At 41.7% G+C, this 12,649-nt stretch overlaps 1 protein-coding gene and 1 long non-coding RNA gene across 3 annotated transcripts in view; one reads left to right on the forward strand and one right to left on the reverse strand.

Annotated features, from left to right (window-relative positions):
* Positions 1–20: 20 nt before the first annotated feature.
* On the forward strand, positions 21–6,255 carry LOC116457818 (uncharacterized). The gene is made up of 3 exons (XR_004245114.3): positions 21–307; positions 1,753–1,869; positions 6,020–6,255. It is a non-coding gene; the product is annotated as an uncharacterized LOC116457818 (long non-coding RNA).
* A 2,402-nt stretch (positions 6,256–8,657) lies between these two features.
* ABCB10 (ATP binding cassette subfamily B member 10) overlaps positions 8,658–12,649 on the reverse strand; it is a 43,288-nt gene continuing 39,296 nt past the window's right edge. The window contains exons 12-13 of one of the 2 annotated variants that reach the window (XM_032137283.2): positions 10,919–10,953; positions 8,658–10,483 (exon numbers count right to left, since the gene is read on the reverse strand). In XM_032137283.2, coding sequence (XP_031993174.1) covers positions 10,252–10,483; positions 10,919–10,953 — 267 coding nt within the window. In that variant the 3' untranslated portion in view covers positions 8,658–10,251. The remainder of the gene's footprint in view (positions 10,484–10,918; positions 10,954–12,649) is intronic. The other variant, XM_032137284.2, reaches the window with a different exon arrangement.

Here is a 12,649-nt window from a genome sequence, read left to right on the forward strand (position 1 = left end):
GCTCCCGCGGGTTGCGGTAGGAGCGCTGGCGGGGATGTGATCGTGACGTTAAGGGCGGCGCCCAGTCCGCGAGGTGGGTCTGGAAGGCAGCCGGTGGCCCCAGATCTAGAACAGTTGCAGTGCTGAGCTTCCGGGGACGTGAAGCCGGAAAGCCAGGCGCCCTTCTTGACTGCGCCTAGGTGGAACTGGCCCTCCAGCAGCTGGAACGTAGCCTCTTTTCACACTGGTAGTTCCTGAGCCTCTTGTGAAATGAAAGATGTTGCTTGGTCCAAGCTGAGGACGGAGAAAAGCCGTAAACCTGACACTGGTACCGCACTGTGATGTTTGTTGTTTTCTAGGTTTGCCATTTTCCCATTCAACTTTGCGCAGTCTCATCCACGCTGATGACGCCACAAATCCGTGTCTCTAACCTGGATCCAGCTCAAAACCCCCAGACCCCTATCATTCAGCTCCCCAGGGGACAATTTCACCTGGAAGTCCTGTGAACTCCTCACAATCCACTTATGAGAAGCGCATTCATGTTTTCCTTTAGGACCCCTCTCCTACCACCATCTCTGTTCCAGCTTGGTAAAACTGGCCAGTTGTCCAAGGCAAAGAGAAGAGCTCTATCTGTAGTCATCCCTCCCACCTACCTCCACCCTAAGATCATGGTATACGTTGTAAGGTCCTACGTATCTGTACTAGATCACACATTTGCACTGCCTCTGCCCTGGTTCTGGTACTTACCTTTCCCTCAACCGCTGCGTAGCCTCTTTTCTGCCAGCTGAGCGAGTAGGGGAGATGGGGAGAGGGTTCCTTACCTGTGCCTAGTCTTCCTCCGCTCTATCTTCTCACTGCCAACACAATGAATTAAGGCAAACCTAATGCTACTCTTGGGCCTGTAAATGCTTCAGTGGCTGACCATTGCCAGTAGGTTACTTGCTAAGCTCCTTTGCAAGGTCCTATGTGATCTAAGTCAGGTTGGCTTTTCTGTCCGTGTTGTACTTCCACCACTTCCCACTTGCACTCCACATTCCAGGAACTTAAAAACCCAAATCTCCCTCCAATGCCCATGTACATGTTTCTTTCACCTGGAATGCACTCCCTGCCTTGTTGGTCCAGAAGGCTCCTACCTTCCGCATCAAGTCAGTTCTGTGCTGCCTTCTCAGTGAAACCTTCCACAGGATTAGGTACCCCTTATCCTTTGTCCTCTCTGCTCCTGTGTGTAGACTGTATTTTTATCCTGCATAATAGTTTGTTTTCATAATTGTCTCTCAAGTACTTCTTTTTAAATGTCTTGACAGCAGGAGCAGTGACTTTGTTACCTTTGTGGCACACAGTAACAGACACATAGTAAACTTTCATTCAACATGTGTTGAAATAAGGGAATGGTTAAGTAAACATTGACGTATCGACATGTGGGAGACCACAGTGTGGGTGTCAGTTGTTGACATTCCCCTGGGAAGGCAGTCATCTATCTATGCACCAGTGGCATCTGAGCAGTCATCTTGCCAAGGTTACATAGGCTAGCTTCTTTACTCCTTCTCCCACCTGGGTGTCTAACCCAACTTGGCAGCTTGTTGAGTCTTACAGCTCTGAGAGCCCAGTGCGTTTCCTCCCTGTTTCATTCTTACAAGGAGGGGTGTGAAATAGGCAATAGAGAGTATTAATAGTTGTGTCTGAGAGGATTGGTGGGATCAATTTTATTCTTGTGCTTTGTTAGACTGGTTAGTGGTTTCCCCAGCATCCTAATGTAAAAGCTGTTGTTTGCAGGAGCTAGAATGACTTGCCAGCCACCTTTGAGCAAGAACTTCCCTGGAGTCCAAACGTATGGCTATTGAAGGATAGTAAGCAGACAGCACTAAAAGTCATCCATTCGTTATGGATTTAGTGAGTACCTACCATGTGCCAGGCTATGTGATAATTGCTAAGGCTTATAACTAAACAAAGCCCAGTGGGTCCTATCCTCATGGAGATTACAGACCAATGAGAAAGACAGACACTGAAAAAATGAACACAAATATCCAGCTACAAGCTGAGATGTGTACTATGAAATAAAAGAGCCAAGTGTATGCGAGAGAATCACTGGGGCTACCTATTTTTGGATGGAGGTCTATAAAGGCCTCTGGGAGAAAAGGACATTTAACCTGAGACATGAAGCATAAGAGAATAGGAGGAAGAATGTTTCAGGCAGAGGATCCTTGGCCAAAGGTCCTGAAGCAGCAAAGGACTTGGTGCATTCTAGGGACTTTATTTATTTTTATTTTACTTTATGATTTTTCTAGAGATTGGGTCTCACTGTGTTGCCCAGGCTGGAGTGCAATGGCATGATCAAAGCTCACCACATCCTTGACCTTCTGGGCTTCAGTGATCCTCCTGCCTCAGCCTCTGAGTTGGGACCATGGGCATATACCACCACACCTGCCTATTTATTTATTTATATATATATTTTTAGAAATGGGGTCTCACGGCCAGGCACAGTGGCTCACGTCTGTAATCCCAGCACCTTGCAAGGCTAAGGTGTGGGAGGATGGCTTGAGGCCAGTAGTTCAAGACCAGCCCCTGGGCAACATAGCGAGACCCTGTGTCCCCAAGAAATTTTATTTTAAATTCTAAAAAAATACAATTAAAAAAATGGAGTCTTGCTATATTTCCCAGGCTTGTCTCAAACTCCTGGCTTTAAGTGATCCCCCAGCCTCAGTCTCCTGAGTAGCTGGGATTAGAGCCAGGGACTTTAAACAAACAAATCAACCTGAAAGACTAAAAGTAAAGGAAATTGGAGAAACAAGGAGAGACCAGGAAGGGCCTTGTAGGCTCTGTCAAATAAGATCCTAGAGAATGCCAGGTGTGGTGGCTCACACCTGTAATTCCAGCACTTTGGGAGGCCCAGGCAGGTGGATTGCCTGAGGTCAGGAGTTCAAGACCAGTCTGGCCAACATGATGAAACCCCGTCTCTACTAAAAATACAAAAAAATTAGCTGGGCATGGTGGTGTGTGCCTGTAATCCTAGCTACGTGGGAGGCTGAGGCTGGGAAATTGCTTGAGCCAGGAAAGTGGAGGTTGCAGTGAGCTGTGATGGTGCCACTGCCCTCCAGCCTGGGCGACAGAGCAAGAAATGCAAATCAAAACCACAATGAGGTATCATCTCACACCAGTTAGAATGGCGATCATTAAAAAGTCAGGAAACAACAGGTGCTGGAGAGGATGTGGAGAAATAGGAACACTTTTACACTGTTGGTGGGACTGTAAACTAGTTCAACCACTGTGGAAGATAGTGCGGCGATTCCTCAGGGATCTCGAACTAGAAATACCATTTGACCCAGCCATCCCATTACTGGGTATATACCCAAAGGAATGTAAATCATGCTGCTATAAAGACACATGCACACGGATGTTTATTGCAGCACTACTCACAATAGCAAAGACTTGGAACCAACCCAAATGTCCAACAATGATAGACTGGATTAAGAAAATGTAGCACATATACACCATGGAATACTATGCAGCCATAAAAAAGGATGAGTTCATGTCCTTTGTAGGGACATGGATGAAACTAGAAACCATCATTCTCAGCAAACTATCGCAAGGACAAAAAACCAAACACTGCATGTTCTTACTCATAGGTGGGAATTGAACAATGAGAGAAATCACACACCAGGCCTGTTGTGGGGTGGGAGGGGGAGGATAAATTAGGAAATATACCTAATGTAAAGACGAAAGGTCACACACAAATGGCACATGTATACATATAAAAACTGCACATTGTCACCTGTACCCTAGAATTAAATATCATTAAAAAAAAAAAATATATATATATATATATATATATATAAATAAAACTGTAAAATCATAGAGAAAACAGATGGTACCCTCAAGCTAGGTAGTTAAAAGAATTTAATAAAAGAATGTTAGAGGCTGGGGGCAGTGGCTCACGCCTGTAATCCCAGCACTTTGGGAGGCCAATGCGGGCAGATCACCTGAGGTCAGGAGTTCGAGACCAGCCTGGCCAACATGGCAAAATCCTGTCTCTACTAAAAATACAAAAATTAGCCAGGTGTGGTGGTGAGCATCTGTAGTCCCAGCTACTTGGGAGGCTGAGGCAGGAGAATCATTTGAACCTGGGAGGCAGAGGTTGCAGTGAGCTGATATTGTGCCACTGTACTCCAGCCTGAATGACAGAGCGAGACTCCGTCTCAAAAAGTAAATGGGCTGGGCGCGGTGGCTAACACCCATAATCCCAGCACTTTGAGAGACTGAGGCGGGCAGATCACAAGGTCAGGAGTTCGAGGCCAGCCTGACCAACATGGTGAAACCCCGTCTCTACTAAAAATACAAAAATTAGCCAGGCATGGGGTGGTGCGCGCCTGTAATCCTAGCTACTCAGGAAGCTGAGGCAGGAGAATCGCTTGAACCTGAGAGGCGGAGGTTGCAGTGAGCCAAGATCGCGCCATTGCACTCCAGCCTGGGTGACAGAGCAAGACGTCGTCTCAAAAAGTAATAATAATAAAATAAAACGTGTGCCATGGTGGTTTGCTACACCTGTCAATCCATCACCTAAGTATTAAGCCCCACATGCATTAGCTATTTTTCCTGATGCTCTTCCTCCCCTCACCCTCCCACATATGTTTTTTTAAATGGTAACAGTGGCCGGGCTCATAGTTCACGCCTGTAATCCTAGCACTTTGGGAGACCGAGGCAGGCGGATCATGAGGTCAGGAGTTCAAGACCAGCCTGACCAACATGGTGAAACCCCGTCTCTACTAAAAATACAAAAATTAGCCAGGCATAGTGGCTCATGCCTGTAATCCCAGCACTTTGGGAGGCCGAGGTGGGCAGATTACGAGGTCAGGAGTTCGAGACCAGCCTGGCCAATATGGTGAAACCCCATCTCTACTAAAAATACAAAAATGAGCCGGGCATGGTGGCATGTGCCTGTAGTCCCAGCCACTCGGGAGGCTGAGGCAGAAGAATCACTTGAATCCAGGAGGCAGAGGTTGCAGTGAGCTGAGACTGCGCCACTGCACTCCAGCCTGGGCAACAGAGTGAGACTCCGTCTCCAAAAGAAAAAAAAGAAAGAAAAAGAAATACAAAAATTAGCTGGGCATGGTGGGTGCACGCCTGTAATCCCAGCTACTCAGGAGGCTGAGGCAGGAGAATCGCTTGAACCCAGGAGGCAGAGGTTGCAGTGAGCCGAGGTTGGCCACTGCACTCCAGCCTGGGCAACAGGGCAGAAAAAAAAAAAAATGGTAGCAATTCATGTTGAAAAGACTATGGGGAAACAAGCACTGCTTACATATCTATCTGGTGGGATTGTAAAAGTACAATCTTTTAAGAGGACAATTTCTATCAAAAAGCCTTATAATTACTTGGCAATTTCACCTTAGAAATGTATGTGAAAAAGTCAAATAACAAAGACAGTATTGTTTATAATAGTGAAGGAAGTAGAAAGTAACATAAATGGCCAACTATAGATTTATAGTGCATCCACATTATGGAAAAGTGAAAAAAAAAATACAAAGGTCCTGAGTCTGAAAAAAAAAAGCATTATGAAAAGCTGTATTTAAAAGAATACATATGGATGTGAGTAATGAACACTTGACAATGTAGGAAAATATTCATGCAAATTTTCTAAAAAGCAGTTTGGTTAAAAACAGTATGTGCAGAGAATTAGGTCAAAGTTGCAGTTACGTAAGATGCGTAAGTCTAGAGATCTAATGTACAGCATAAGGATTATAGTTAACAACATTGTATTATATCCTGAAAATTTGCTGAGAGGAGATTTTATAGACTCTTTCCTCAAAAAAACCCAAAAAAGGTAACTATGGAAGATGATGGATAGGATAATTTGCTTGACTGTAGTTTACTATGCGTATACATATCAACATCATGTACACCTTAAATATATAGAATAAAAAATAGTGTGTGCAGTGATACGGTTTAGGACCTACCACCCCAAAATGTGGCACCTTGGCATTTGGGAACACAGTAGAAGCAGGAAGATCATTCTCTGACCTTCTTCCACCCTTCTCCCCTAAAACAGGTCATAAGACTCTCATTTGAGAGCTGCATTCTCCATACCTGGAGGAAAGAAACATCCTTATCTCTGGACACAGGGTCACAAAGAAGAGTCTGAACAAACAGGCTTTACCAATTTCCCCCAGTTATTACCATTAGATCAGACCTTTGTCCAGTCATACCTTTCCACAAGTTGTCCACTCATCAAACCTAAGCATAAAAATGCACAAGTTTCCCTGTTTGTTTGGGTCTTCATTTCCAAAGGCTCCTATGTCACGTTAAACTTTTAAATAAATTTGCATGCTTTCTCTTGTGAATCTGGTTTTTGTTATAAGGGCCTTAGCCATGAACCTAAGATGGGAAGAAAAGGTATTTCTTTTCCCCTACATGCAATATAAGCGCATTTAAATTTGGTTAAAATAAATAGGAAAATACCTTCCCAGTGTAGACATGGGTGTATGTGTGAGGCACCCAGCCAACTTGTGGTTCCACTTGAAGATGTGCCTCTTCTCTGTATGTCCTTCCCAAAATATCACCTTTGCAGTTAAGATCAAACTTTGATTTATGTGGGACTAACTAACAACTGCAGTCAACAACAGGAAAGCAGCCAGAATGATTCCCTGCCGATGTGGTGGAATTATTAGACTCCCATTCTCACAGCATGGTAATTAATGTGTTAAAATGGAGAGGCACAGGAACAAGGAAGAATGCATCCAGAAATTACCCGCACCCAGTCATTTTCAGGGCACTCATCTAATCCTGTCAATGAAACTTTTTGAGATGGTTCTAAATTTCAGTGTGGTTTAGAAGTCCTTCAAGTAGTGTGGAATTTTTTCACTGTCTCTGGCATCCGTGAGATTTCTGTCAGGCCATCTCAGCTCTCTGTGACAGAGACTACATCTCAGGCCATGTAGTCTCTGTCACAACTCCTCCCCCTTGTGGCTGTAGGGTGAAAGCAGCCACAGACAATTCCTAGGAGAACGAGTAGGCTGTTTATGGACACTGCAATTTGAATTTCATGTATTTTTAATGTGTCATGAGATAGTCTCTCGATTTTTTCCAACAATTTAAAACTGTAAAAACTATCCTTAGCCTTCAGGCTATACAAAAACAGCTGTTTGCCAACCCTTGCACTAGCTTTGTGAGGGAGGCACAGCTGGCACCCAGCACAGGACCTAGCAAAATCGAAGATGCCCAGTAAATGTTTATTGAATGAATTCAGTGGACAGAGATGACCAGGAAAACCCCATGATGCCTCAGAAATACACTCCAAAGGAACTTTTACAATGTAGTTTTCACATAATTATTTCATTCATATTTGTTTTGTAACATTTGTACTGGTTTTCACTTATTTACTTTTGAGACAAGGTCTCACTCTGTCTCCCAGGCTGGAGTGCAGTGGTGCGATCTCAGCTCACTGCAACCTCTGCTTCCCAGGTTGAAGCGATTCCCCTGCCTCAGCCTCCTGAGTAGCTGGGATTACAGGCATGAGCCACCACGCCTGGCCAGGAATTCATCTTATTTTATAAAACTGCCAAAGCTTATCAAAAATAAACTAAAACCAGGCCAGGCGCGGTGGCCCATGCCTATAATCCCAGCACTTTGGGAGGCTGAGGCAGGTGGATCGCTTGAGCTCAGGAGTTCGAGATGAGCCTGGCCAACATGGTGAAACCCTGTCTCAACTAAAAATACAAAGAGCAGCCAGGCATGGTGGCACATACCCGTAGTCCCAGCTACTCCGGAGGCTGAGGCAAGAGAATCACTTGAATCTGGGAGGCGGAGGTTGCAGTGGCCAAGACTGTGTCACTCCACTCCAGCCTGGACAACAGCGTGAGACTCCGTCTCAAAAGAAAAAAAAAAAGATGGATTCCCAAAATGGAGCCCTACTTTTATAAGAATGCACTTACGAGGGTTTGACCTACAATGGTTTAACTTGTGATTATTCTTTGGGAACCTGTCAGGCCCAGGGTCAGGGGAGACCTTGAACCTAGAGACAAGCTTCGGAGGGTATATGACAAAATGCTGAGCTCAACAATGTGAAAATTTTCTTTTGAGTTTCTTCTTGCCTGAAACTGTGTATGTCATTAATGCTGAATTAATTCACAACTTGCCTAGGCTTATTTCCTCCTCTGTGAAATGGGGAAGATAAATATTTGTCTAAATTACAGGCTTGTCAAAGTATCAAATGTAACATGCAAACACTCTGGAAACAAAAAAGTGATACCAGAACACAGTGTTACAACTACACCTCTTTATGATCCCTAGCTGCATTCTTGTTATTAATTTTCCCCGGCCTTCCCACTCCTTCAAAACTAGAAGCTCCTTGGGGCAGAAACTGTGCCTTACTCATCTATCATCAACTTCACAGCACAGTTCCTTGTCCCTGATGTGCATAGGAGATGCTTATTTACTGCAGTGAAACAATTAAACAATATTTGTAAGTAGGAAACAAGTGATGACATTAACAAACTTGATAAGGAGGAATGAATGGAACTTTTAATTACAACATGTTTTTCGATATGTGTAATGTTAGTCTTTTCTTAATTCCTGAATCTCCACAGCCAAATTCTACTAAGAAACAATGTAGTGAGAAGTTTTATAAGAAATGACAGACTGTGTCTTTGGTTCCTGGGTCATAAAAAAAAAAAAGTGACAGACACAGATAAAGTTCACTATAAATTTTAATCTATGATATAAAATATTACCTAAAGATAAAATTGAACATCATGTATCAGAAAATAAAACATAATGAAATGCAATTTTGTAAATAATTCTATGGCACAAGGATTATTTTCCTCAGATTCAACCTTGTAATTGTGTTTTGTTTGCTTTCTGAAAATCACACTTTATAAAGAACACAAGTAGAGCTTGTTACAAATGATTGTCACAGATGTACTGTTTACTAATTCAAAGAACACCACATTCATTCATATCAATTTTATTCATTAATTATGAAGAATAAAATATAATATTCCATGCTTTTCATGAAATAGTGGTTTCTTCTTCCAGTCTAATCAGGGAACTAATAAATGCTTAGTTCATGGGAAAACTTCCATTTGATTTACATTGACTTAATTACTTCTTAGGGTCTAGCCTCATCAATGGAGAAAAAGCACTTTTTCTTGAGGCAACAGCAAATTAACAGCACTGATACAAAATATGGCAAATTCAATGGTTGTAGCATTGCTTTAGGAATTTTGAGACTATATATAAAACTATAACCATAAATAAAAGGGCTTATTGATATCTTCTTTTCGGGTGAGTGATACATTCTGAAGGTTTCTTGTTATTCTGCTGAATAGCAAGGACTTCCAAACTTAAATGTCTTAAGGCTGAAAATTAGTTATATTCCTCAAATTTTAGCCTGATTAATGAAATTCCGAAAGTATTATAAGATTCAATTTGTCTTGAAATTATAAATTTGTAACAGATATTTTTCAAAATACATGCCTTCAAACAACTTAAATACAAAAATCATTCATTCTTAATAATACCTAGCAGTTCATGCCTTGCTTCACAAAAGTACTCATACAAACACGTGAATTTAAAAAACACGTTTTCCTGTTCAAAAAATAAAGCTTCTGCCCTTTTAAAAACTTGTCAGGCTTTCATGTGCCAAAATGTTGAAAACTGCACATATTCAAACATAGTTCCCACAGGAACACATATTCCTCAGCTCTCACACCTTTGAAGACACAGGAGACGGGCAATATAAATGTTCGCGTCTTTCCAGCTGATGTTAAATAGTTAGGTTTGCTTCATGAGATTATTGGAATAAAGGGTTAAATTTTCAATTTCCATTATTCTATCTGTAAAATTAGACTTAAAAGTAGGTAGAATACTACCAGAAGAATTACACAGTGATTGGTAAACTGGCCTAAAATAATCAGGCTTTTTATTTATAATTGCCTTTTTAAAGTTGTCATTTGACAATAGCTTCAATCTTTAACAGCAGGCAAAAGAAAATGAGGTGCCATGCTATATTAATTAAAGTATTCCACAATAAAAGAAAATACAAAACCTGAAAATAACTTCAGTGCTATAGACATTTAAAAAGTTACAATTATTAAAACTCTGAATAAAAAGATCTTGAGAACAGGTACATTTCAAAACAATCTTTTACACACTTTGGAAAAATATAGGTATTTTTCAAATAACTTGATATATGGTTTACGTATTTCATAGTCTCTGAGTTTTTTTTTTTCTGCAACACTGTTTTGCATTAAAGTCTCATATTGTTTACCAGTAATTGCTTCCTTATGCTGAAATAAAACTTTGTTTGTTCATTAGTTTTCTGTATATCCCATTTGGTTTTGAAAGCAGCTCTTCATGTTTTCCATATTCAGTAATTTTTCCTTGGTCAAGAACAGCAACCATATTAGCATTCTTAATGGTGGACAGACGATGGGCAATAACTAACACCGTTCTTCCATCCAACAGTCGATCTAGAGCTTCTTGAACAAGGTACTCATTTTCGGCATCCAGCGCACTGACACAGGAGCACACACACACAAGAAAGCAAAGACGTCATTGACACCCATGTGCTTCCTGATACACACACAGCAGCCCTTCCTGAGCAATGAATTTTTACTATGATCAAAATTTCAACAGTTTGGGACTTTCTGATCTCCATAAAACTATACTGTGATGTAAGGAGAAAAGCATTCTGCACAGTTACGGCTTACAGAGTGATTAGGATTGATGGCAACCATGTCTGAAGTGGACCTAGAACTCTCAACTAGGACTCAGTCTGCCCACTGCTTTTCAACTGTCATAATTAATTCAGCTTCCCTCACTTTAAAGTACAGGGGAGAAAAAAGCATTTTCAGTTGTATCACTTTGAGGTACTGAATTAAAAGTGTTTTGGTGAAGGAAGAATTTGGTTTAATACACATAATCGCATATATTATTAAGATATCCTCACCTGGTTGCTTCATCTAGGAGAAGAATTTTGGGATTCTGAAGAAGGAAAAAAAAAGGAAAAGATAAAATAATTTTATTGGAAAAACACAAACTCTCAGCAATAAAAAAGGAATAAAATTCTTACACATGCTACAATGTGGATGAGCCTTGGAAACTTATGCTAAGTGAAAGAAGCCAGACACAAAGAATCACATACTGCATGAGTTCACTTATATGAAATGTCCACAACAGGCACTTCTACAGATTGGTGGATACCTGGGGCTGGGTTCAATGCAGGAAATAAGGAAGGGGAGCTGCATGGCTGCTAAAGAGTAGAGGGTCCCTGGGGGGGTGATGAAAATGTTCTAAAATTGTGATGATGGATGCACAACACTGAATACACTAAAAACCAATGAATTATATTTTTAAATGGGCAAATTATGTAGTATGTGAATTATATCTCAAAGCTGTTACAAAAAACCCCACAAATTACTAAGTGTCTGGGATAAGTACCTAAATGAAAGAATTAGAGACTATTTCAAATGATCATCAGAGTAATCACTAGACCAGGTATCATTTATAGCACAGTTTTATCCTGCTGGTCAGTGAGATGGGAATCTAAAATGAGTAAGGTGGCTGGGCGTGGTGGCTCATGACTGTAATCCCAGCAATTTGGGAGGCCCAGGCAGGTGGATCACCTGAGGTCAGGAGTTTGGGACTAGCCTGGCCAACATGGCAAAACCCCGTCTCTACTAAAAATACAAAAAAATTAGCTGGCCTGGTGGTGCGTGCCTGTAATCCCAGCTACTCTGGATGCTGAGGCAGAAGAATCGCTTGAACTGGGGAAGTGGAAGCTGCAGTGAGCCAAGCTCACACCACTGCACTCCAGCCTGGGCGACAGAGTGAGACTCCATCTCAGAAAATAAATAAATAAAATAAAGTAAATAAATAAATAAATAAATAAAATGAGTAAGGCTGAGTATGGTGGCTCACACCTGTAATCACAACACTCTGGCAGGCTGAGAGGGGAGGACTGCTTGAGCCCAGGAGTTCAAGACCAGCCTGGGTAAAATAGCAAGGACCCATCTCTACCAAAAAAAAATTTTTTTTAAATTAGCTGGGTTTGGTATGGCATGCACCTATAGTCCTAGCTCCCTGGGAGGCTGAGACACGTAGATTACTGAAGCCCAGGAGGTCAAGGCTACAGTGAGCCATGATCACACCACTGCACTCCAGCCTGGGTGACAGAATGAGACCCTGTCACAAATTTAAAAATAAAATTAAAATAAAATTAAAAAGATATAGTCTATAACTTACAAGGTCCTGCTTATAGTTAATTTAGAAATAGTAAACTAACTTTGGGAGGCCAAGGTAGGTGGATCACTTGAGGTCAGGAGTTCAAGACCAGCCTGGCCAACATGGTGAAACCCCACCTCTACTAAAAATACAAAAATCAGCCGGGTGTGGTGGCGTGCGTCTGTGATCGTAGCTACTTGGGAGGCTGAGGCATGAATATCACTTGCAACCTGGGAGGCGGAGGTTGCAATGAGCTGAGATCAGACCGCTACACTCCAGCCTGGATGATAGAGCGAGACTCTGTCTCAAAAAAAAAGAAAAAAAAAAAAAGAAAAAAAGAAAAAAGAAAAGCTAACACGTAAGACCAAAAAAAAAAGACTAATCTGATGTAGATAAAACATTACAAGTCTAGCTTTGCAAATGAAAACACACACCCTCACAAAAAGGTAGCTACTAT

The sequence above is a fragment of the Hylobates moloch genome, unplaced genomic scaffold, assembly GCF_009828535.3.
Source record: "Hylobates moloch isolate HMO894 unplaced genomic scaffold, HMol_V3 SCAFFOLD_18, whole genome shotgun sequence".
Lineage (NCBI taxonomy): Eukaryota > Metazoa > Chordata > Mammalia > Primates > Hylobatidae > Hylobates > Hylobates moloch.